We start from the raw sequence: 27,208 nt of genomic DNA on the forward strand, positions 1-27,208 counted from the left end.
GGGCCTGTGGAATGTGACTTGTATCAAGTGAAAGGGAAGATAACTATCTACAAAGCTGTATTTCACCAGTAGGACTAGGACTGAGAAAAATAGGAAAGTTATTCCTCCTTTATGCTCCTCATTCCCTTGGGCCACATTTCTTTGCACACAGATTTATCACATGGAAAGAGCAGCCCATTCACAGCTTTTGATTAGTTCTGGTTCTCAGTAATGAGGCAAACCTGAGGCAGTTTACATTTTTATACAGGCTATATCTTTAAAGTCCCACAGGCAGTAGGGCTTAGAAAAAGAGAAGAGGGGGTGAGGTGGGGAGAGGGGAGCTCCATATTATAACCAGCTATTCACTCTCCACTCATCCAAAGATCATTTCTTTTTACCTTTGTGTAACCTTTACTACTGGATTGTTTTATAACTAGTATCCTTCTTACCTGTAATTTATCCTCTTTTTATCTGTTCTCTTGGTCGATTTACTAGGTGTGTTTCTTATCATGCTAGCTTTATCAAAGACTTTAAGTTGCCAAAGGAAACTCTGTTTTCCATAACAGGGAAAGATATATATTTACTTTTAACTTAGAAGTAAGTAAGATTGTAGAATTTTAGATTTAAAGTGGCAGAGAAACTGTTAACTTCTTCATTTTACGCATAAGAAAACTGACAGCCAGAGAAGTTAAGCATAGCTACAAACTGGTTATTAGCAGAAATTGAACTTCTAGAAGCTAGCTGTCCTGATTCCTCCTCCCGTGTGCCCTCTTTTACACTGTTCCTCTGTATAACTCATAGTCAAAGCTGTCCTCCCAAATTACGTTGTCATCCTATTGGTTTGTGAACCAAATCACAGTCTTTATCAGGTTTAGGCAGTAGGTTTTAGATGATTGAGCCAGTCCATACTGGACAGTCTTTCTGTGACTGTGCTGGTACCAGTGCTCATCGCAGTTGGGTGGTGAGGATCAGCACTGGGGCAGGGTGGAAGTAGGCCAGGACTGGAGACAAAGACGGAACGGCAGCGTGGGGCGAGGTGTGTGCACACGTGCCTCGGCAGTGGTCCACCCCTGAATTAGACCATGATGGAGTGTACTTGTTTGTTTACTTGGTTTGAGGGAAATTAAGGCTTTCCTATGTTTTTGAGATACTCCTCTGAGTCTAGTGCCGTGAAGTCAGACAGATCTGGGTTCAAATTATGGCCCCTCCTTGTACTGGTTTATGTGATCTTGGACAGGTTTTTCAAAGTCTCAGAGATTCTTTCTTTATCTGTGGTAAAATAAAGATAATATAATATCCTCCTTACAGTTAGTGAAGATCAAAGAACATTTATATCAACTTCCTAGCCCCTCATCCTGATCCTGGCACTTAATACACACTTGACAACACAGCAGCTGCCAGGGCTGTTGCTACTACTGCAACAGAACTATGGAACAAAAACCTTTGCATGAAAATCAGATTTAAAAATCTAGAGGTTCATTCAGTAACTATTAGTGTGGAGCCTAAAAGGTGTGTAACAGCACATTAGGTATTTGAGGAAAGGAAAAAGGAGTTGCAAGGAAAATAGAAGCATGGATTTTTAAAACTGAAGGAATCAAAGATGTCATTGAGGCCAGCTGCCTCATTTTATAGTTGGGTCGGTTGAGTCCCAGAGAGAATAAGTGGTTTACCCAAGAGTAAACATCTCATTATTGACAAAGCATATAACCCTGGTCTCCTTAGGGTACGTTACATTGTTTCACAAATAGGGATTAGATAAAAGTTCAAGGATACTTGATAGATGACCAGATAGCTAAAAGAGTAATCTTACTAAAGACTCTCTTAGCATGTCACTCCCCTATTCAGAAACCTTCAGTGACTCTTTATTATCCATTGAATAAAATAAGTGGCATTCGAGTCCCTTGGGATCTGCCACAACCTACCCCTCCAGCATGATCCCTGTTACTTTTTCCACATGTATTCTTTCAGAGTGTTCCCCATTACCTAGTTCTCCATATGTGGAAAGTCTTTGGAAACCCTGCTTATGCTTGAAGGCACAGCTCAAATGCTACCACTTCCATGAAACCTCCAGTTGTCCCACCAGGGACTTCTGCTTTGTTGCCATTGCCATTGGTGTTTGTTACAGCACTTTTCACGTGCAGTCTTACTTACTTGATAGTGTGTTGCTCCTGCATCGTAAGAGGCAGAGACCAACTTCATCCTTTTCTCTTCCACAGTGCTTCACATAAAATAATCTAATGTTTGATGAATTCAAAATGGTACTTTTATACCCACCTTTCTGATTTCCAGCCTCATTCTCCAGTTCCTAAATATACTATATGAATTAGATGGAAAAGAGATTTAGGAGATGAATGGTTTTGATGCTTCTCTGGCATGACAAGTATCAAGGAAAGTGTGAAAGCATACATAACTGTATTCCTCTGGGAAAGAGTTTTTACCCTATAAAATTACCCATACACCAGATCAGAATAAAAGATGTACTTTTTCTTTCCTGAGTGGGATAAGCCAGTGTGTCTGCAGACAGGAGCTTGAACAGCTTGTGATTTGAGTATACACTAACGGGTAACCTGAATCCCATAAAGGCAAAGCTCTCAAAGGCGGAAGAGTCCTGCCTCTAACTAAAGGAAAGGGAGTCCTGAAGAGTTTCAGATGTCCAAGGAGAGTAGAAAACCAAACTCGGAGGACAGGTAGTGGAGGTCCCGTTTGAGCTGCACATGAAGGCATTTATTCATACCCCTGATTGATTACTAAAGGATTAAAGAGGCAGATGAGATGGTTACATGATCTTACCTGGGGCTTTGAAAGGGGGCTGTTTCTCTTTCACTCTGCTTTTTCTGCAAAAAAATGCTTCTTACCTTCAGCTCATAAAGCAGCTAAGCCAGTTTGACCAGCTTGAGGGAAACACCAAACAAAGCTGCCAACTCCAATCACGTGAACGCTAGTTACTAATTACCTTCTGGGCTCCCTGGGGAAAGATAGAGCAGCTCACTGATTGGATCCTGAGGTCGAAATAACCTCACATCTCCCCGTGCTCCAACTGGAGTAGCAAGAAGAACGTTTAAAGTGCTTTGGGAGACATTTTAAGACACTTTAAGAAGGACAGATTCAGCCTTAGGCTACACTGCACCTGTCCACATCTCAGCTCAACCCAGGCCCATGGAAGAGAGCGATAAAGTGTGTGTCTTTGAGCACAGTGAATATGTGTGAAACCCATGAGATGAGGAAAGAAAGAGAACTGGAGGAGAAAGGGCACTGGAGCTCCAGCTGGGAGTGTGAAGATTGCAGGAGTCTACAGAAAAGGGACGTTACAGCGCTGGATGGACTTTACAGAGAAGGTGACTTGGATTCCAGATACCAGACCACAGGGCAGAATCAGCTCTACAGAAAAAGGCATTGTGGATACTGGGATTTTGAGCAGAGTGAACCAAGCTGTATGGACAATGAGGAATCAAAGGAAAGTAGAAAGGACTGTATGTACCACGGAAGTGTGACTCCAGGCTGTAATGATTATAAGAATTCAGAAAACGTAGATTATGGGAATCCAAACCCTGCGACTAAGGATGATTCGTTTGCAGGAAGCCCAGATGTAACCTGGAAAGCTGGAGGATATGGGGAGACAAATGGCTGCGTAAATCGTAAGAATCTGAATCGTAATCCTGAGGACTCTAAAGAAACTGGACAGTGGACTGGCTACAGGGGTTTGGATGATTCTGTGGAGAATTTTGGTCAGCTTCAACACCGGCATGTAGACCATAGGAATTTTAACTACAATCTTGAGGATTGTAAAGAAACTAATTTTTATTATAGAGGCCTCAATGATCTATATCACGTTCCTGGGAATTATACTAATGGTCAGTCTGCGGACTTCCCAGACTTGAATGGTGTCAGTGAAGGTAATGAATTTGTCAAATACTGTGACAGGGACAGGAATGTTTATCAAAATGATAAAATCGATCTCAAAGTGAAGACTCATGCCGGGGATCAGAGTAATTTTGATATGGAGAATAGAGGCTCTGATACTCTATTTGCAAACTGTGAATATAAATTTCAGAATTACAGAGGAACAGATTCTCTCCACCAGATGAAGACTTTGGAGTGTAATGGCATTGACAGACTAGGAGTGATGGCACCTGGGAGCAGAGGGGTCATCCCGGAGGGACTGTGGAATCAGGGGACCGGGGGGAACCAAGGAGAACATCATCGTGGCATTCCTTGGGACACTTCATTAGAGAAGAATAGCTGGCATTTAGAGGAAGAGAGAAAAGTAAATGGCCTGGAGACTTGGAAAAGGAATAGCTGCTTCCGCAGCACAGCACCCAGCACCCTGAGACGCTCAGAATTTGTGCAAAACAGGAAGAGAGCCCAAGGTATGAACTCAGCCAGCCTTCTTAGAGGATAAGACCTGGAAATAGATAAAAGGGGTGATGGTTCTACCAGGTACCAGGTACATTTGTATACTTAAGGAACCTGGCCCCCAAAATTCTTATTAAGTGTATCTTGAGTGAGAACAGCCTTAGAGATTTAATTCTTCTGGGCAGCACGTCACAGAGCGAGTGTGTGCATAGTGCTGTAAATTTGCGACATGGCTTTCAAAATCAGACTGTCGTCATGGGAACTCTCCTTTACCTTTCTTGGTTTTTGTCAGGGTCTCTAATCCCAGGTATCTTTCCTTTTTTACTTTAATATCTTTTGTTTGTCTTATGGAGATGGCAAGTTCTTTACCAGGGCACCAAGTGAAAACTTTTTTTCTTGGCATCTTCTTTCTCTCAATCCCTGCACTTTAGACATTAGGGGGAAGGAAGACTTAACTTGTTTTATAGTTTGTTCATTCCTTGACATTCAGGAATCTTAAGTGAATGGTGAGCACTAAAACCCTTGTGGAAATGAGAAGATTATTTATATTCTTCATGGTGCTTTGTACATGTTAGGTATTCAGATGGCTTCATCTCGCTGAGCTTTAACTAAGGTATCTGTAAAATGGGGATATTAAGAGTCTTTAATCATTAGAGGTTCTTTCTTTCTTGCCAGTTTGTCTTCTCTTCTCCAGGTCTCAAATGAACTATGTTTATTTTATTTTGTTGTTGTTCCTGTTAAATCTTTAATTTTTTTTTTTTTTTAATATGTGTTATACTCATGCCAAGCAGACTTTATGGTTTTGGCCAATTTGGGGGGAGTCCAGCATATGATGATAGGAGAAGGATTAGAGTCAGAAAATGTGAACGTTCTGGAAAATCCATGTCACACCTTCCTCCCAAGTGAAGCTTTCTCATCCAGGTCTCCTTCAGAATAGGCCCACCGGTTAGATTTGTGGTGGGGGCCACTGAAAACATAAGTCCCTGGTGTGATTCTGGAACTGCCAGTGGTTTATCCAGTGGTCTTTCAACACAGGCTTGACTTAACTTGAATTTCCAGGGCACCATTTTGGACAAAGCAGGCTTTCTACCTGTATTTATAAAGATAAGAATGAAACCCGCCTTTAGTCGGGAGGCTGAGATATTTAGCAGCTAGGTGTTTTTTCCTAGGTGCATTTTTGCTCTGAAATGATAGGGATTGGATGACTTCTAAATTCCTTCCAGCTCAAAAAAAAAAATCTGATCCTGTGATTCCTTAGGTTAGTTTTTGCATCGTTCCTTTTCCCTTCCCCCACAGCCATTCCTTAGATGAACTTTGTTTCCTATCTTTAGTTCCTTATTGTATTAAGCCTCCTAATTGTGTTTATTCTGTTTGACTTAGGAGTCAAACCCTTCTCTCTGGAGTGTTGTAATATGCCCTATGAGCTCTCTGAAATCAGCTCAGTTCCACCTTATACCATTTCCATTTTTACAACTCTCTCTCTACTAGAGGACTTAACTTTTGATAGTATATTCATATTGACACCCCTTTTTATACCGCTAATATCCTCCTTGACTTGTAACAAAATCTTAGTCTGTCCCAGAGATCTTTTTGTTTTCTGATGTTCTTTGCTAGCTGTTTTACAGCACATGTGCCACTGCCCTTCCTGAAAGTTACACAGTCACAACAGTTGATTACAGAAAGGAAACAAGCTTTGGAGTTGGTCTTCTGCCTTGAATTCACATCTCAGCTCCACCATTTACTAACAGTGTAACTTTAGGTGAATTACTTAGCTTCTCTGAGCTTTGGATTTCTTATTTGTAAAATGAAGATGATCATACCTGTCTCATAGTGAGATAATATAAATAAAACACTTAATCACATGTCTGGAACATAGCAGGTGCTCATAAGTTATGATTTCTTCATCTTTTATCTACCCACCTCTCTTCCCTTACAAGTCCTTCCCCTACCCTGACTGTCACTGCATGGTCCCTGCCCTGCTGAGATCCAGATTGACACCCCCCCCCCCCCCCCACAACTGGAAAGACATCTGCCCTCGGACCCTGTGTTTGCAGGTGTAATTATCCAAGTGGAATGCCCATGCCTTCCTCTCTCCCACTCTTCCCCACCCTCCAGCTGCTGCATCTGAGAAACAAAGCGCTGTTAAGTGCCTGCTCCTCGACCATCTCCCAGGCTAGAAACCAAGTTGTTCTGCCAGGATTTTTACTTCCCCTCACCTGTCGTATCAGTTTCTCCTGTGAAGGCCTCAAGCTTAGATTTTTGTTAGGGCAGGTTTGTTATGGTTTTGCCCGTAGTCCTAGGGTGTGGCTCCTCGTCCTGGGAGGTGGGCCTTACTCCTAAGGTGCAGCTCTGCAGAGGTTTCTAAGTGGAACACTGGACATATTTATTGAACTTCCTAATTTGAAGGGACTCAGATTTCAAACTGTCTTCCCAGCTGCAGAGAGTTGTGAATATCTGCCGGGCTCTTTAGCCTCCAGCTGTTATCGCTTTCTGCTGGGTTCCCTGGAGTCTCATCACTGCGTGCACAGTTCAAGGATTTGAAGGGAATTTCTGCATAGATTTTGGGGCTGTCCTCTCTGCAGCTTCGTCTTTTGCAGGATTTCTCCCTTAATATCAAGCCACTTCAGAGCCCCAGAACCTTTTTGACTCTGCAGCCCAATGAGATTACCACTTGTTGGCTCTCAGTTTTTGCTTTATTCTCCAGCATGCTGAAAGACTAGGGATTGCCTTGGGGTAGGGGGAGGAGGTATCAGGTAAATAGGGATCTTACCTAGTTTTCTAACCATGTTTCGAGTCGTATCTCCTCCAGTTTCTGGCTGCTTTTGGTGGCTTTCTAGTGTCTTCACACAGTTATTTAAAAAAAAAACTCTTGTCCAGAGTTGCTAATAATTTTCAGTAGGGAGGTTAGTACAGTGTAGGTTACTCTACCATTACTAGACCAAAAGTCAACACTAGGATTTTACACTTGCTAATAACATAAATAGTTATGATGGGAAGGGGACCCTGGTGCTTCAAATTCCATGTTAACTAGGTTAATTTAAGTGATATTAAGATATCTAAATGAAGAACTCTTACAGAGAGAAATAGGAAGCTGGAATTCAGATGTGAGTTAAGGCTAATGGTTCAAGGTTGGAAGGCTACAACACAAAATCCTCTTATATTATTACTAGAAGGAACCTGACATTTCAACAAGTCCAGTATTTTATACATGTGGGTAACCACCCGTGATTGGGTTTTGAAGTCTATTTAGTGGGTTACAACTAGCATTTTTTGAAAAATAGAATAGAAATGAATAGAAAGTTTCAAGTACATCTCATGTAGTAAAAGTAAGCATGTAATACTTCTGAGTGTGTGTATATACACATACATACATGGATTAGATAAATGTATGTATCTACTGAACCACAATGTAAAATGTGAGTCACAGTATGAAAAAATACTTAAATCCCACTCACTCAGTTTATAAATGAAGAGATAGAGCTCAGAGAATTTGAACTGTGTGGCCAAGGTAACTGGTCAATCCTTAGACCAGGAATAGAAACTGGGTCTCTTGATGCCCAGACTAGTGCTTTTACTACAGCACCACAGTTAAAGCCAGAAGTGCAGGTTTAGGTTCATTTCAAATAAATGAACTTAGAAGAACAGAAAAGTATTGTGTTAGGGGAGCCAGAGAAGGGCTTCGAATGGATTGGGTTCAACCGTGTTACATGCGGCAAAGCTATGAGAGGATGTGTTCTAAGTAAAGACCTTTGCATTTGGGACATGAGGTGAGGAATAGGAGCAACAGAGACACAAGGCATATTACGGGGAGTTTAGGAGGGAAGTGGTGATGAGGGATATATAGTCATCTCTTGGTATCTGTATCTGCGAGGGGTTGGTTCCAAGACCAACACCCTACCCCCACCCTCACACCCTTGCAGATACCAAAATCCACAGATGCTCAAGTCCCTTCGATAAAATGGCATAGTATTTGCAGGTAACGTAATGCATATCCTCCCATATACTTTAAATCATCTCAATTACTTATAACACCTGTAAATGGCTGTAAATACAATGTAAATACTGTGTAAACAGTTGCCAGTGTAGCAAATTCAAGTTTTGCTTTGGAACTTTGTGGATTTAAAAAATATTTTCGCTCTGCAGTTGGTTGAATCGGCAGATGCAGAACCTGTGGATACAGAGGGCCTACTGTAAAAGCGATTCCTTAAAAGTTTGGACAGTAATTGCAGTGGAGCAAGAAAATCTTCTTGTTTTGTTTTTCTCCCAAGATAAAAACCTGCACAGATTTGAAGGCATTTTTCCCAGTGTTACACAGAGAGTTCAAAGTTTTTAAGACTCTCAGAGTCAAGGTTTCTTTTCATTGCAAGTATGTGAATATATCTCTATAGCTATAGTCTGTATTCAAACTACTGGAATAAAATATCTGCCAGTCAATCCAAGACATTAGCTTTTTTTTTTTTTAATATTTATTTATTATTTATTTGGTTACATTGGGTCTTAGATGTGGCACACGGGATCTTTCATTGCGGCACACGGGCTTCTCTCTAGTTGTGGCATGTGGGCTCCAGAGCACGGGGGCTTAGTTGCCTCACAGCATGTGGGATCTTAGTTCCCTGACCAGGGATTGAACCTGCATCCCCTGCATTGGAAGGCGGACTCTTAACCACTGGACCACAAGGGAAGTCCCCAAGGCATTAGCTTTGTATTCTTAATTTCATAGGCTGATTACAAGCCATAAGTATAGCAGGTGCCAAGAGATCTCTGCCCCTTCAGAGACCAGGGGCCTGTTCCTAGGAATTAACTGGGCAGTAACAAAAGTTCAGCAGAATGAACTGTGACATTTCATCATCAGCAGTAGTAATAGTGGTACCACTTTAATTTACATGCTTTACAGTTTTCAGAGCCCTTTTTGCAGCTTTTATTCTAATTTGGTTCTGTTTTAACAAACATGAGCCATTCATGTATCTTTATCTAACAAATTTACTGAGTGCCAAACACTGTACTATGTTCTGGTTAGACAGAAACGACCTTAAGACCCTGAGGAGGGCTAAGGCTATTGTTCTAGTACAAGTGGACTGACGCCAGGTACCCCGTGCACCAGCTATTCCCTTTCTCTGTATCCCTCTCTCACAGGCCGTCTTTCCTCAAGATGTTTTTGCTGTTCTCTGAGCCTCCGCCTTGGTCTTCTCTAACCACAGACCAACACCTTCCACTTATATTTTCTACTCCTTCACTAGATTGCACATAACCATGGTTGTCCCAACACTCTCTGGGGCATTCTTGCAGCTTCTGCCTCTGTTCTGTCTAATCTGCCTGGTAGTTCTTAATTCAAATTCCCAGGAGAGAGTATAATTGACTCAGCTTGAGTTTTTTAGTTAGGCCTCATCATATGAATTAACCGTTCATTGATTAGGTATCCATCCATGGTCCAAATGGCAGTGGTGAAGGCTGGGATGGGGAATCACCTAGCTTAAATCAGAGCTCTAGGGACTGTTGATGGTGCTGATTTGGTATGTAGAGGGCTCTGGAGGCGGCAGGCTTTCTGAGGCTTGGCGGGCTCAGCCCCAGCATTTGGAAATGGGTGGAGATATCTTTTAGTTGTCACAATGGCAGGGTGCAGGGGACTACTTGCATTTATGAGGCAAGGACCAGGGACACTAAATGTCTTCAGGGTGTAGGACCATCCTACACAGTGAAGAATTGTTCTGCCCCAAATGCAAGCCATGTCCCTAATGAGACATTGGATAAGATGAGCAAGACTTGTGCCTGCCTTCAGGAGCTCACAGTTTTGAACAGAAAGCAGCATATAAAAGCAAATGAATCAAATACAATTTTATAACTGCAGTAAGAACTATTAGGTACCTTCCCCCACCTTGGCCCTGCTACCTGTGTAACTTTGTGTAAATTATTTATTCTCTCTAAGCTGCAGTTTCCTCATCAACAAAACCAGATAATGTACGTACATGATAGTATTATGAGGAATAGGTGAGTTTATAGATGTGCAAATATTTAGAATAGTGCAACAGAGCCTGGCACATAGTAAATGCTAAATAAACATGAGCTGCTATCATCATCATCATCATCAATCATACTATACCAGCACATAGATCCCATATCCCCTTTGAACGCAGTTCAACAGGTGTTTATTAACTAGTGTTTGTACTTAGCACTGTACCAAGCATTGGGGTATCCAGGGAAGGATACCTCCCCCCCACCCCTCCCCCCCACAGGAGTTTATAGATCAGTTGAAGAGACAAAACGTAAAAATATGAATAATTAAAGTACAGAAGTATCTAGCATAGACAGTTAATGCTATGGACAATCAGAAGAGGAAAAGCTCAGTTTTTACTTGAGTTACTGGAAAAGACGTTAGGAAGATGTTTGAATTTGAGCTAAAGCTTAAAGGAGTAGTGGGGTTGAGATAGGAAGAGAGAAGCAAGGAGAAAATTCCCGGTTGGGGAAAGCCTGTGAGCAAAGATGCAGAGTTGTGGTGACAAAGAGGAACACAGCGTGGGGAAGAACTAGCGTATTGAAATCTTACACACCAGATGGGAGTTTGGACCAGAACCTGAGGAAGAAGTCAGAGCTGGACCTGCACGTGGTGATTCACCCTCTGAGATGTGATCACTGACACTGTGAGTGGATGACTTCTCTGAGGATGGGAATGGCTGGGGAGAGCACAAGCGTCTGAGAACTGGGCTTAGGGGACGCCCACAGCGTGGGACAGGAGGAGGAGAGATGGGCAGGAACACTAGGGGAGGGCAGAAGAAAACCGGAGGGCGTAGCGTAGGAGAGAATGGCCAACACTTTCAGATGCCAGAGGGAAGTCAAGGCTGATGCTGTGGATTTGTTGAGGAGGGTATCGGTTGACTGAAAAGGCAATATTACCGGAATATGGTGATGACGCAGAATTACTTGCAAAGGATTTAGATGGGGGAGGGAGGTCATAGAGGGAGGGCATGAAGACCACTCTTTCAAGACGTTTCATAGAAAGAATCAGAGGTGTGACTGTGGCTGAGGGGGGCACAGAGTTGAACAAAGTTTTCGTGTATTTACTTTTTAAAATCAGGTGTCAGTGCTTGTTTGAAGATAGATGGGTAGGTAGGAGGCAAAGAAGAGGGAATGAGAAAATATGTGGAGGCAAAAGGAAATAAATGAAGGGCCCTATTTTGTCAAGAGTTGGGAGATAATCGAAGCTTTAGAGAAAGTAAGGCGGTGCTGCCTACTGGGATCATGTGTGGTAGTCTCAGTAAGCTAGACTGTCTGCTTTCTCCACAAGCTGTCACCTACATTATTTTTATGTAATGTTTCATCAACGATAAAGGAATATTGCTCTGGGGAGATCCCCGGTCTCTGTAAAAGCAAAAAGATAACCAGGAAAGGCAAGAAATTGAGGTAGGATAGGAAGAGGCTACGTATTCTAGGACATTGTCATTCCTGCGGACCTGAGGATGTTGAAGCGGGGCAGTGGGGGGGGGGGGTGAATCCAAGCAGCTAACTTTCAGTGCCACGGCAGGCCCAGCCTTCAAAGGAATGTTGGGCTGGGGGCTCAGAAACTTGACACTCCCTCCCTAACACCACAGAGTTTTCCAATTTGATATTTCCTGAGAAACCAGAATGTGCCCGAACTGTGTAAACATCAGGCTGTCAAGTCACAGGGGTGTGACAGTGCAATGCAAGTCATTTCTGGTGGGAAGATACACATTTGTGTACATGGCCGCACAGCAGGGAGCAGGGCTAGATTCTAGATCACGGACCTCATTCCATGGTGTCAAGAAAACCCTTCAAATCATAAGCTGAGAGGAGGCAAACAGATGAAATATATTGCATTTCGTTGAATCTAAAACACCATCTATTGTAAGACACTGAATAATTTATGTAGCATTAGAAAGAAAGAAGAGGGAATTCCCCAGTGGTCCAGTGGTTAGGACTCAGTGCTTTCACTGCCAAGGGCCCGAGTTCAATCCCTGGTCTGTGGTTGGGGAACTAAGATCCCACAAGACGAGTGGCATGGCCAAAAATGAAAAAAAAACATTTTTTTAAATAAAAATAAATAAATAAATTTTTAAAAATTAAAAAAAAGAAAGACTTCTAATTAGAAGACTTCATTTTTTTTAACTAGTTCCTTTTTTAAAATAATTAATTAATTAATTTTTATTTTTGGCTGCCCTGGGTCTTAGTTGCAGCACGTGGGCTTCTTAGTTGTGGCACACGGGATCTTTGTTGTGGCATGCAGGATTTTTACTTGCAGCATGTGGGCCCTTAGTTGCGTCATGTGGGCTCTTAGTTGTGACATGCATGCAGGATCTAGTTCCCCAAACATGGATCGAACCCCGGCCCCCTGCATTGGGAGCGTGGAGTCTTATCCACTGGACCACCAGGGAAGTCCCTGGAAGACTTTAATTAACATGCTACTGATTGGAAAACACATCTCCATTTCTGAAATGTTAAAATATGAAGAAGTGTGCATCTTAGCATCTACTGAAATATGGAGATGTTTCCACTTACCATTGACCTCACAGCAATACTTAGACAAAAATTATTGTAGAATTCCTCTAGTCCTTTCCTCAGTGATTTGGAGATATGGAATTCAGTTTCCTCTGCTCTCCACCCTCCGCCCCTCAGGGAAAGATTGAAACCTTATTTACCCCAGTGTCATAGGTGTGGCAGCTAAGTAGTTAAGACAAACAAAAGTTAGGATATTTAATGATTTTTTAAAATCTTTGCATAGTGTTTATCATCACAATCATGCAGAGCAATGTGTAGGGCACTCTAAATAATAATAATAATTGGTGCCTTCTCTTAAGTGCTGGTTGCTGTGCTACCTATTGTAGATTAGGTACAGATTAGGTATGCAGAAAAGTTCAGTAGACTCTAATCTCCATGACGGCAGTGAAGGTGGTGTTTCCAGACCCTTACATAGCGTATAGTAGGTACTCAATGAATATTTGTTATCCAGTGAAATATTCTATTTGAGGGCACAGAACATGTACATCAAAAGATAAATAGTAAGTATTATTTTGTATTGTTACTCAAGAAATAAAGTTTAGAGAAAAGAGTAATCCAAGGACTAGAGAAGCCTTCATCTAACTGGGCTAAAAGGACAGTAGGTAAGCAGAAAAGCACAGAGACCAGCTGGGCTTGTTATGTTCAAGGAATAATAAGGAAACAACTACTTAAAATATGTTGTGCTATGTTCCGTAATAGCGCAGGCCTCGGGGAGAGGAAGTGACTAACTGCCCAGGTTAGTCACTAAGTGACACTCCTTGTGGAGCTAGATAGAGACTAGTGTAGTTATACCAAACCAAGAGGAGTAAGTGAAGTAACAGAGTAGGAAAGTACATAAGATTTTAGAGCCTAGAAGTAACCAAAGAGGCTCAACTGCTGTGTTATACACACCTGGAAACAACAGCCCAGAGAGGTTGTGTAACATGTCAGATAAGATGGGGGCAGGGCTAGATCGCGGATCTTCTGACTTGTAGTCTGAGTACCTTAATTCACTGAGCCTGCTGCCCTCTCAAGATCTAGAAGCAGCTCCACATATGTCCCTAGAAATGGAAGCCAGGGGAGATATAGGGGAACAGAGTGAGTATTGGGATGCCAAGAGCTCATTGAAGCCTGTACAGCATGAATGACTGGGGTCCCGGGGAAAACCCAATTTATGTTCCCTCATATTGAGGTTTTGTTTTTTCCCCCAGGTTTCAGCTAGAAAATAAGATAGTACTAAGTGATATCCTAGGCTTAATCAGATTCTACCATAAAAATATTGGATCACACTTGGAAAGAATCCTTATTTTGAAAGACTGGGTTCACCCTTTTAAATTAATGTAACCAAAATACGTTAATGCTTAAGTTCATTCTATTTTGTATTATTGTTTTGTTTCATGAATTTATATCTAAGACCACCTGGTTTCACCCCACTTGGTTTGCTGTTCCTGAGCACCAGACAGATGAAATGACTTGCCTGAGACGGAAGAAAGCTTTAGAGGGCTTTTCAGCTTTCAATACTTTGCCCCATCTCCTAGCAGTCTGCTTGGTAGCTCTCTAGTCAATATTTTCATATATTTTTGTAATTAAAAGTTTGAACAGGATTATAACTCAGATCAACTGGTTTTTGTTTTGTTTTGTACACAGTTCTAAAAGATACATAAAATGTGAGAAAAAGTGGAAGGAATAAAAGTAAACTATCTAATAGAAGCTGAAGAAAGTCTGGTTTTCTAGAGTAGGATAGAAAAATAACCAGAGGGTCCTGTTAATGAGCAAAATTTGAGACATCACTGCAATGTTTATTATCAAAAATGGAAATACAGTGCAGGAAACAGCCACACTCATATCAAAAAACCATGCAACCCAGAACAGGCCTTGACATTTGATGGAAAGCACCAGCTTGAGATGCTAGTTTTGAATAGTTATTAGCTGCGTGGTCTCAGGCAAGTCATTTCATTGCTTTTTGCTCTCATTTATAAAATGAGAGCAATAATACCTTCCTTCAAGAGACCTGGTAAATAAAACATCAGATGTGTGTCTGAAAATAAAGTTTTCATGTAAAGTTTTGTTGGCTGATTATAATCAAAATTTGCTTATTAAACAGTGATGGTTTATTTCTAATTATTATTTTACAAAAACTATCTTTGCCTTCTTGATTATTTCACTTCTGCTGCCTAAAGATTCAACAATAATAATAACCTCATAGTTTTAAACACCCTAACAGCACACCTTTCTAGGATTTGGTGAGCGTTCAAAAATGGTGTTTCAGAGGATCTAGTGTTAATTTCGCTATCCTGGCAGCATAAGAAGTTGCAGACTCTTGTACTCTGGGCACTTGACTCTTGTTTGCTCTTCTTTTAAAGGCCTGGGTAGGCCCTGGTAGAAGAAGGGGGAAATGGGAAGCTTGGAGCTAGGTTTCCCCCGAGGTGAAAACCCTCCCAGTAGGGATTGTGCTGGATGGAGGCTACTTGCCAAAATAGGCAAGTCAGTCACTGAGCAAAAGGCACAGGGAAAGTTTTTTCAGTTACTTTTGCGATTTAGGGCCAAAATATAACAGATTCTTCCCTGAAGTCTGGTGATCCGGGAAGAGTCTGCTCTGAGTCCTGCAGAACAGCCAGGGACCACAGTGCTGAAAGTTTAACGTTGAGCAGGATAAACTTTCTCCAAATACAAGTAACATAGGTGCTGAAGGAAAAGAAGTGGTGGGGCCGCGTGGGCCGGCTGGAGTGATGTGGTCACATGGAAAACCAGGACTTAATGATCCTCCTACTTGGCCTGGTGGGAATATGAGCAGATTTACAAAGATCGCTTCCCCTCAGTTTTCTAGACAGATTGCTAAGCAGGTGGGGTTTTTTTGGCTTTTCTTGTTAGACTAGCAAATTGTTATTTCAAGTGTTTTATTACCCATTTTCTTCAGCAATTTGAAGGGATTAGGTCAGGAAAGAAATCTCGGATTATAAAAAAGCGAGGGAAGAATTTGAAAGGGATTTAACAGGGTAATTGAGAGAGGACTGAGTAGTAGAGTATTCTTGTTGTATAGCAAATGTTCTTTTTTCCACCTTATTATCCTTTGTCATATCAATATTATATGTTCACTAGAGAAAAACTAGAAAATACAGTAAGTCGAAAAGAAAAGAAAAAAATCAGAATTTTGTCACCTTCAAGACTTTTTCATTTTCAAATATGTGCATTGAAAATATTTTTCCCTTTTTAACAAAATTGCAATTCTTTCACAGACTCTTTTGTAACCTTTTCCCATTTAACAACACACATGAGACAATGTTCTGTATTAATGAATATAAACCTGTATCTCAATGGCTGTAATAGTATTCTATTATGCAGATACACAATAATTTATTTAACAGGCCCCTTTTGGGAGAAATTTTGGTGGTTTCTAAATTTTCTTTATGCACTGATAAACATCCCTTCACTTGCACATAATTTCTGCCATAAATTGTCTGGAATACTATTGAATATTTACTGTGTATGACACTGCTAGATTTGATCTGTGTGGGGGATTATTTACATTATACTGAGTAGGGTTGTACAGCTATAATGATGTGAACATATGTATATGTGATTAAATACATAATTGTTCCCAGTCTTAATGGTGGGTGACCTGTGGCTATACAGAGGTTAAATGTGCTTTAAAATCACATCATTTTATCATTAGCTACCAGGTGGTCACCAAAACCCACAAGTAGATTTCCAGGTCACAATTCCCAAGATTTGCCTACCTGGAAAAAGCACTAGAGGCAGAGTAGCAATTGCAGGCTCTGGAGCCAGTGTGGGCTCACATCTTCCACATACTGGGCCAGTTACTGAATTTCTCTTCATTCATCAGTAGTGAGATGGAGACGATAGTAGGATCATGATGAAGATTAAATAAGCCAGTATTTGTAAAGTGCCTGAACAATGCTTGACACATAGAGTAAGTGCCATATAAATATGTGGTAAAATTTAAGGTTAAAAAGAGCTTCATTCGATGGTGGAGGGAAGCAACGACCTGGGAGTTAGGCACCATCCAGTAAAGCCTCAGGAGTCAATGGTGCCGTCCTAGTAGCAGTGGGATGGCTCTTTACCAGAAGTTCTTCTCTCAGATTGCTTAAAATTTCACCGGTAGAGATGAATCTTGGCTAGCATGACAGTTTGTCTTAAAGTACTGGCAATACATTAATAGATTCTTGTGAGATTAAAAAGTACTGATTCAGCTCAAGTCCCCATTGATCCTTCTATCCCAAATCCCAGTTCCCTCTCTGAGGCAAAACTCTCTGACAAGTTTAGTGTATTCTCTTCCCAGACCTTTTTCTGTGTACTTACATATTATATGTGTGTATATGGAAATATGTAGAGGTTTTTGCATGTTTTCTCCCTTTTTTTCTCTCTCCTCCTCTTCTTCCACATTCTTTTTTTAAACAAAAATGACATGTTGTTAGGCAACTTTGTTTTCCTCACTTTCTTTTAAAATGTAAATGTTTGTGAGCTGTGAGCATGGCTCCCAATTCCAGTGAATTACTCTGTGCTGTTCTTGCTGTCCTGGGACCAGCCAGGTAAGATCTGCATTCTGATGGCTTTAGGGTAAGGTACCTAGAGTAGCAAGACCCGGGGGAAAGTGAGGCCTGTGCCTGGCCGGGGAGAGGGACTGCCTGCCGAATGAGAGGTCCTAAGGGCAGAAAAGTAGACAAATGCTGCCCTCTTTACATCTTTGCCTCTTATCATAAGACTGCTTCCGTGAAAAGAGTATCCAAAAAAACACAACATGTAGCAAGGGGTAGGAAAAAGAGATAAAACTCATGATTAAAAACTCCTGAAGTGGGCTTCCATGGTGGCGCAGTGGTTAAGAATCCGCCTGCCAATGCAGGGGACACGGGTTCGAGCCCTGGTCTGGGAAGATCCCACGTGCCGCGGAGTAACTAAGCCCGTGCGCCACAACTACTGAGCCTGCGCTCTAGAGCCCACGAGCCACAACTACTGAGCCCGCGTGCCACAACTGCTGAAGCCCATGCGCCTAGAGCCCGTGCTCTGCAACAAGAGAAGTCACCACAATGATAAGCCCGGCACCGCAACGAAGAGTGAGCCCCTGCTCACTGCCACTAGAGAAAGCCCGCACACAGCAACAAAGACCCAACGCAGCCAAAAATAAATAAAATAAATACCTTAAAAAAAATACCTTAAGGGCTTCCCTGGTGGCGCAGTGGTTAAGAATCCGCCTGCTAATGCAGGGGACACGGGTTCGAGCCCTGCTCTGGGAAGATCCCACATGCCGCGGAACAACTAAGCCCGTGCGCCACAACTACTGAGCCTGCGCTGTAGAGCCCATGAGCCACAACTACTGAGCCCACGTGCCACAACTACTGAAGCCCACGCGCCTAGAGCCCGTGCTCCACAACAAGAGAAGCCACCGCAATGAGAAGCCCGCGCAACACAACGAAGAGTAGCCCCCGCTCACCGCAACTAGAGAAAGCCAGCTCGCAGCAACAAAAGACCCAACTCAGCCAAAAATAAATAAATAGATAAATAAATTAAAAAAAATTTTTTTTAAAAATACCTTAAAAAAAAAAACAACTCCTGAAGTGGAGTTGTGGCTGTTTTAGGACTAGGAAAGGAAAGCTAATAGGGAAAAGACGTTGAGTCTGAGCAGAGCTGGGCCAGCTCTTCTGCATCTCAGTCCAGAAAGTGGAGGATTCCAGCTCCGTCCTTTAGGACAGGCCCTGTTGTGATAGCCTGGAGGACTCAGGACGATTCATATGTAAATATGGGAAAGCCTGGGGGAAATGCCTACCCTATTCAAAGGATTTTAGGGGGTTGTGGAGCATTCCAGAGCTCTGGGAAGATTCTACTCTGCCTGCCAGCCCTTCCACCCGTGGGAACATTTGCACCAGAATTTTGGCGCTGCAGGTACGTTCCGGGGTTGCTGGAGCCCTCACAAAAGCAGGTAGAACAGTTAGCCGCCTCATTCAAGTGCCACTTGGGACCTCGCCGGGGTTCAAAGATTTTCCCCAGCAAAGACGGAGCCAGCTTTCAGAGGCAAGGGAAGAGTGAGCGGCTTTTCTCTTTAACTCTGCTTTGGAATGTGGTTGGTAGAGTTGCGGGAAGCTGCAGGTTAACTGAACCGCTTCCTAGGAACACTGAGGTATGAGCCTGGGACCGTGCACTAACCTGAGGGGGTGAGGATATCTTGAGGAGTGGAATCGGGACTTTGCGGGGGAGGGGATGGGGTGGGACAAAAGAAAAAAAACAACCCACCCCTAATTGCTTTATCACAGTAGTAAGTTTGTGCAGTCAGCCCCAGCTCCTTAACGCCTCCAGGGCCGCCCTAGGAAGAAAGTGGGGCTAGTCTGCCACTTTTATTGTTAGGCTGGTACTGGGCCTCAGTTTCCTCCATGTGCTTCCGCATCCCCAGATTTTATTGTTCTTATAGAAAAGTGGAATTTTATGGTATCTGAACCATTTCTCCTCGGTGCATTTTACCTTAACCTGGTAGAGGTGGCATTTTCTGGCCCGTTGTGGGAGAACTAACTTGTGTTGAGTAATTACCTTGTTTAATTTGCTCAACAGTTCTGCAAAACAGGTATTATTATCCTCATTGTACGTATGAGGATGTTGAGGCCCAGAGGTGAAAATGGACTTTCTCAGGGTTCCCCAGTTAAAGAGTGGGGGAGTGCGAGATTCAAAGGCTTTCAGGATGGCGGCTCCCTCTCTCACTTTGGTGTCCCAGATAGTAAAATTTTCGATCATTTTTTTCCCCTTAGGGTATATTTGGAATAATGGAAAAACAATTTTACATTTGCAGCTATTTCAAGCCAGGTATTCCTAGTTTGATTTAATCCTTGAGTATTAATTCATGTGTGTGTGGAGCCTGGAGGTCACCTGCATCTTCAGAAGCACCTAGCATTTTGGTAAAACTGCAGATCCACCCAGATTTGCTGAATCAGTCTCAGGGGTGGTGACCAGGAAACTACAATTTAGCAAAAACACCCCACAGGGATTTTTGATTGAGCTAAACTGTTTTCCTTTTTGTTTTTTAAAGTCTGTTCCAGAGTTTATAAATCCACCTGCAGGGGAAAAAATGGCATGCTGATATTTTAGAAGAATTGTTACCATTTCTTTTTCTCTTTTTAAATATAAATAAAAATCTAATTGAGTCTCTTAGGTTGTAGGTTGCTGACTTCAAATTGATGAGTGCTTGCTGGTATTTTATGCTTTCAAGTATTATAATTAATAGAACTTTGATTCCTGAGAGATAATAGTTTCCGGGGAATTTTTAAGATTTGAAACAAATAGGCCCTGACCTTTTAAAATTGAGATTCCAGGCTGGAGAGGCAGAACGGTGCAGGATTAAGTGGATTTAAATACAGGATTTGGATTTAAATATATTTAGATTCAAATTCCAGAACTGCCATTTACTCACTACACAGGCTGGGACAAGTTGGTCAGTCTCTCAAAGCCTAGGTTTTCTTATCTGTTAAATGGGAATAATAATACTTCTTCAGAGTTGTGTTTTTTTTTTTTTTTTTTAATAAATTTATTTATTTATTTTTGGCTGTGTGGGGTCTTCGTTTCTGTGCGAGCGCTTTCTCTAGTTGCGGCGAGCAGGGGCCACTCTTCATCACGGTGCGCGGGCCTCTCACTATCGCGACCTCTCTTGTTGCGAAGCACAGGCTCCAGACGCGCAGGCTCAGTAGTTGTGGCTCACGGGCCCAGCTGCTCTGCAGAATGTGGGATCTTCCCAGACCAGGGCTCGAACCCGTGTTCCCTGCATTGGCAGGCGGACTCTCAACCACTGCACCACCAGGGAAGCCCTACTTCAGAGTTTTGATGTGAATATTAAATGAGTTCAGGGACATAACATGTAAAGCGCCTGGCACGTGGTAGGAATTCAGTGAGTGTTCTCCCTTTCCAGAGCTTTTTAGTCCTGTGTTTAAGGTGAATTTCTCTTCTCAGCTTACTGCTTCTGAAACCATATTTGGGACTGAAATTCTATAGCTTTGAAATCACGAAGAAAATTTAAAATAAGGGCATTGAAAATCAATTTTTTGTACACTACAATTAATTTAATCATAATTTACTTAACTGCTGATGAAATAAGAGTTTTGCTTGAAATTTTGTCATTCTACCAAAAAAAAGAAAGAAATTTTCTAATTATGTCTTTTTAAGTTTTATTTTGAATAATATCAAATTTATAGAAAATTGCAGTGGTACACAGATCCTCCTTTATTCACATTTGCCAGTATTTATCATTATGCCATATTTTTGTTTTCATTTTCTCGTTCACTTTCTCCCTCTCTCTACACACACACACACACACACACACACACACTTTTTTTTCTTTACTGTTTGAGACTAGGTTGCATATATCATTCCCCTTAGTAAGTGCCAGTGTGTAATATGGATATTTTCATACATGACCACAATAGATCTGCCATTTCAGGAGTTTTTTTTATTTAAAAAAATTTTTTAATACAATTTTTAAAGGTTACTTTCTATTTACAGTTATTCGAATATATTGGCTATATTCTCCGTGTTGTACAGTACATCCTTGAGCCTGTCCTATACCCAGCAGTTTGTGCCTCCCACTCCCCCACCCCGCCCACACTGGTAACCACAAGTTTGTTCTCTATATCTGTGAGTCTGCTTCTTTTTTGTTATATTCACTAGTTTTTTGTATTGTTTAGATTCCACATATAAGGGACTTCCCTGGCAGTCCAGTGGTTAAGACTCGGAGATTCCAATGCAGGGGGCACAGGTTCAATCCCTGGTCAGGGAGCTGAGCTCCCATGTGCCGCATGGAGCGGCCAAAAAAAAAGATTCCACATATAAATGATATTATACAATATTTGTCTTTGTCTGACTTATTTCACTTTCCATGATGCCCTCCAAGTCCATCTGTGTTGCTGCAAATGGCAAAGGTTTGTTCTTTTTTTATTGAGTAATATTCCATTGTGTGTGTGTATATGTATACACACAACATCTTCTTTATCCATTTATCTGTTGATGGACACTTAGGTTGCTTCCATGTCTTGGCTATTGTAAATAATGCTGCTATGAGCACTGGGGTGCATATATCTTTTTGAATTAGTGTTTTTGTTTTTTTCAGATATATACCCAGGAGTGGAATTGGTGGGTCATATGGTAGTTCTATTTTTAGTTTTTTGAGAAACTTCCATACCGTTTTCCACAGTGGCTGCACCAGTTTACATTCCCACCAACAGTGTAGGAGGGTTCCCTTTTCTCCACATCCTTGCCAACATTTGTTATTTGTGTTCTTTTTGATCATAGCCATTCTGACAGGTATGAGTTAACATCTCATTGTGGTTTTGATTTGCATTTCCCTGTGATTAGTGATGTTAAGCATCTTTTCATATGCCTGTTGGCCGTCAGCATTTCCTCTTTGGAAAAATGTCTATTCAATTCTTCTGCCCATTTTGAAATAGCGTTTTTGTTTTTGGTTTTTTTAAAATATTTATTTATTTATTTGGTTGCACTGGGTCTTAGTTTTGGCAGGCGGGCTCCTTAGCTGTGGCATGCGAACTCTTTGTTGTGGCATGCATGTGGGATCTAGTTCCCTGACCAGGGATCAAACCCCGGGCCCCCTGCATTGGGAGCGCAGAGTCTTCTCCACTGCACCACCAGGGAAGTCCTGCGTTGTTTGTTTTTTTGATGTTGAGTTGTATGAACTGTTTATATATGTTGGATATTAATCCGTTATCGGTCATATCATTTGCAAATATTTTCTCCTTTCAGTAGGTTGTCTTTTCATTTTGTCAGTGATTTCCTTTGCTGTGTGAAAGGTTTAAAGTTTAATTAGGTCCTGTTTATTTTTGCTTTTATTTCCTTTACTTTAGGAGATGGATCCAAAAAAATTTTGCTGCGATTTATGTCAAAGAGTGTTCTGCCTGTGTTTTCCTCTAAGAGTTTTATAGTATCTGGTCTTACATTTAGGTCTTTAATCCATTTTGAGTTATTTTTGTATATGGTGTTAGAGAATGTTCAAATTTCATTCTTCTACATGTAGCTGTCCATTTCAGGAAATTTTTAATTGGTTTAATCATACACCCAATCTATAATCTATATTCCAATTTAATCAGCTTGTCCTATTAATGTCCTTTGTAGCAATTTTTTCCCCAGATCAGGATTCAGTTCAGGATCACACATTGCATTTATTTGTCATCTCTTCAGTTATCTTTTCTTCCTTCTTTCTTTCTTTTTTTTTTTTTTAATAAATTTATTTATTTATTATTTTTGGCTGTGTTGGGTCTTTGTTGCCACGCGCGGGCTTTCTCTAGTTGTGGCGAGCTGGGGCTACTCTTCGTTGTGGTGCGCAGGCTTCTCATTGTGGTGGTTTCTCTTGTTGCGGAGCACGGGCTCTAGACATGCGGGCTTCAGTAGTTGTGGCTCACGGGCTCTAGAGCACAGGCTCTAGAGCACAGGCTCAGTAGTTGTGGTGCATGGGCTTAGTTGTTCCGTGGCATGCGGGATCTTCCCGGACCAGGGCTCGAACCCGTGTCCCCTGCATTGGCAGGCAGATTCTTAACCACTGCGCCACCAGGGAAGCCCCTCTTCCTTCTTTCTTTCTTCCTTTTTTTTTTTTTTTTTCTGGCTGTGCCCTGTGCATGTGGGATCTTAGTTCCCCAACCAGGGATGGAATCCACACCCCGTGCAGTGAAAGCTTGGAGTCTTAACCACTGGACCACCAGGGAAATCCTTCAGTTACCTTTAATTGGGAATTGCTCCCCAGGCTTCCTCTGTCTTTTATGACATGACATTTTGAAGGATGCAAACCCCTAGGTTTGTCTGATGTTTCCTCAAGATTCATTTCAGATTATGCATTTTTGACTGGAATTCTATATAGGGATATTGTGTTATTTATAGACATGACATTTGGAAGTGCATGATGTCTATTTGTCCCTAATTGGTCGTGTTAATTTTGATTACTAGGTTTTGGTGTAACCCATTTCTCCACTCTAGAGTCATTTTTTCATTTTTGTAATGAACAATTTATAATAACTAGTTCAAAACTATGTAGATATCCTGATCATCATCAAAACCCTACCACCAACACCAGAATCATTCACTGATGGTTTGTGCCTGAACCAAATTTTATTCCGATGATTGCAAAATACTGATTTTTCTAATTCCATTGTTCTATATTTATTAGCTGACATTCTACCATAAGAAAGAGCTTTCTCTTCTCCCCCATTTATTTATATATTTATATACTATCAATAAGAGCTCGTGGATTCTTATTTTAGTCAATGGATTACAATGCTTTGCTGTGCTTAGTTATCTTGATATTCAAATTGTACAGATTTGGCCAGTGGGAGCTACTTCAAGTTGGCTCCATGCCCTTTCCACATGAAGAATTCTGGTTCCTTTTACTGAAGAGTGGTTTTTAGAAACCAGAATCTGGGTTACACTTTTTAAACATTGGAATTCCTAAATTCTTAGAGAAGGAGCAGTGGGGGAGGTTTTTGGAAACTAAAATCTGCTGTGAAAGCCTAGTTTTCTGTAAGTAGTTTGAACACTTGTGTTTTTGCTTCTTAGATCTGGGTAAAAATACTCTTGTAATCATACTCAGGCTTGCTAGTATGTTTACTTACCAAATTTGTCATTTTTTAAAGTGGATCTTAAGGAATTTGAAATAAACAGCAGAGATTGCTTCACTGTTGAAATTTTCTCAGTTGTTTATTTTAGCATTTAACATTCATTTTAAATGAACAAATGCCATCTCATCTTATGTATAAGATAATAGTTCTCTCCTTATATGTATCTATGTAACAGGTATTTGTAAAAGCTAATGACAAAATATTGTCATTATGTAAAAGCTAATGACAAATATAAATATTTGTTTTCATTCTTAGATCATGTGGTGTGGTTCTATAGAGGCTTTTTTCATTGAAAATACTATTAAAGAACTTCCTACTTATAGGACATTTGTATCTTCCAGGACATTTGAAGTAACAAAACTTGCCTGTGAGTCTTCATTAATGTTTTGATAGGGAGAATCTAAACAATTTTTACATATTTTATTACATGCTAATTTTAATCCACCATCACAGTAACTGGAATAAGGTGGGCCCTACAGTCACCCAGATCTCAGACAGATAATTCCTACCTAATTTTTGTCTTTCCCTTAGTTGGCATTATTATGTTCCCCATAATATTCTTTTTAATGTGCTGTATCAGTATTTGTAACTTCCAGCTTGGTATTTCTGCTGCTAAGTTCATGAAACGGGTTTTATACCTAACTAAGTGAAAGCAGTTCTTTTTATTTATTTATTTATTTATGGCTGCATTGGGTCTTCGTTGCTGTGCGCGGGCTTTCTCTAGTTGTGGCAAGCAGGGACTACTCTTCATTGCAGTGTGCGAGCTTCTCATTGTGGTGGCTTCTCTTGTTGTGGCGCGCAGGCTTCAGTAGTTGTGGCACGCGGGCTCAGTAGTTGTGGCGCGCGGGCTCTAGAGTGCAGGCTCAGTAGTTGTGGTGCACGGGCTTAGTTGCTCCGCAGCATGTGGGACCTTCCTGGACCAGGGCTCAAACCTGTGTCCTCTGCATTGGCCGGCAGATTCTTAAACAAGCAGTTCTTTTTAAGAACAGCACCTCTTTCAACCTCTTTCCCAAGGAGGTTGTGGACACTGATTTGTCCTCATAAAATGGGCCAGCTACTTGTTTTTAGGACAGATTCTAGAAATGGTATCGCAGATGGGAGAAGTTCTTTCTGCAGGGATGGCTTTCTAAGCTCTTCATCTTCATGATTAGAACTGACTTGAGGATCATATTTCCTGATGGTTGACAATTGCGAGGCCTTTGGTTCTCAAAGAATGTGTTCTTTTCAACTGAAAGTATTGCAGAGGCCTGGTTTTACACCCAGAGCTACTGACCAGTTCTCTTTTCCTTTCTAGAAATGACACTCCTCTCCTCCCAGTCTTCAGCACTAGTGGCCCCTTCTGGATCTGTGTCCACAGAAAGCCCAGAGCAGAGGATGCTGGAGAAGAGAGCCAAGGTGATAGAGGAACTTCTTCAGACGGAGAGAGACTACATTCGGGATCTGGAAATGTGTATCGAGCGGATCATGGTACCCCTGCAGCAGGCTCAGGTGGGAACTGTGGGAGAAAGTTAGCTTTGCCTTGAACGTGGTTCTCCAAGCCTGATGCATTAGGGTATGGGAGCTTTCACCACAAAGATTTATTGGGTTTGAAATAAAATTTATTGGGTTTGCTGCTCTTAATTCAAGGCCTCCAGTTTACGTATGTCATCAACTTAAGCCTTCACCATCCTGTCACTTATCAAGTCCATTATTAACTTATTAACTTAAGTTACTGCAATAATTCCTGGGACATTTCCTGTTTCTGTGGCTCCTGAAAACAGTTCCAGTGAGTCTGGGATTGTCACTTTACTGGGAGGCTGTACAATACTATAATGAAGTCTGGGGATGGTGGGTTACCTGGATGTAGCACCTGATTGTATAAGGTTCATTCCAGAAAGTCTTACTAATATGTGTATGCTAGACACTCTTTTAGATGCCGAAGATAGGGAAAAAGCATTAATGGTATCCCAGGGATTTACAATCCTATTGCTTGTTACTTGACCACTTGGGCTCAGCTTGAGTGTGGACTTCTGGAGCAGTCACTCACAGAACTTCTCTAGGAAGTGACGGTGCCATCTGATTTGGGTACTGGGTGGAATTTGCATCCCAGTACGATTATAGAAATCGGTTCTACGGTCATTTTACTATGGTGGTGGGGGAGGGGGGAGAAGAAAGTAGTTGGATCAAGGACAGATGGTGACACTAAAGGCGATGTTAGATGTTCCCATTCTGGAAACTTCATGAGAGTAAGTGAAGATAACCTTGAGCAGTTTTTGTATCATCCTTGAAGAGATGTTCCTAATGTGAATGATATGCCATTAATTTTATTTTTATGCATCTTTGTTTTGTTTTCCTTTCTCAGATACCAAACATTGATTTTGAGGGACTTTTTGGAAATATGCAGATGGTGATTAAGGTCTCAAAGCAATTATTGGCTGATCTGGAAATCAGCGATGCCGTAGGTATGAGCCCCTACCATTGTTTCAGAAGTAGGTTTTTTTGTTTGTTTGTTTGTTTTTTTAACTTCATAAGTAGGAGGCAGGGGGAGAAGGGCCCAGCTGGTACTGAGTAGTTTTGCTAGGAAAATACAGTGTTAGTTACTTAGTTCCAAGGTTATTTAGCCCCCTGCTTCTCCTTTTATATAGCTTGAGGTGATAGAGGTTGCTTGCAATAGAAGAAATTTTTGTTGTCACATGATATGATATTTTTCAGACAGACAGTTGCAGCCTATTAGTGGGTTATGAGATCAGTTTAGAACCCAGTAACACAGTGGGTTTATCTTACAGCTAAGGAACCAGTCACAC

At 41.4% G+C, this 27,208-nt stretch overlaps 1 protein-coding gene across 3 annotated transcripts in view; it reads left to right on the forward strand.

The window, feature by feature from the left end:
* DNMBP (dynamin binding protein) overlaps positions 1-27,208 on the forward strand; it is a 117,268-nt gene that overhangs the window by 64,832 nt on the left and 25,228 nt on the right. For 2 of the 3 annotated variants that reach the window (XM_007187375.2, XM_057531102.1), the window contains exons 5-6: positions 25,720-25,913; positions 26,767-26,866. In XM_007187375.2, coding sequence (XP_007187437.2) covers positions 25,720-25,913; positions 26,767-26,866 — 294 coding nt within the window. Of the gene's footprint in view, positions 1-3,079; positions 4,347-25,719; positions 25,914-26,766; positions 26,867-27,208 lie in introns of those variants that run through there. The other variant, XM_028167774.2, reaches the window with a different exon arrangement.

The sequence above is a fragment of the Balaenoptera acutorostrata genome, chromosome 16 (assembly GCF_949987535.1).
Source record: "Balaenoptera acutorostrata chromosome 16, mBalAcu1.1, whole genome shotgun sequence".
NCBI classification, from domain to species: Eukaryota; Metazoa; Chordata; class Mammalia; order Artiodactyla; family Balaenopteridae; genus Balaenoptera; species Balaenoptera acutorostrata.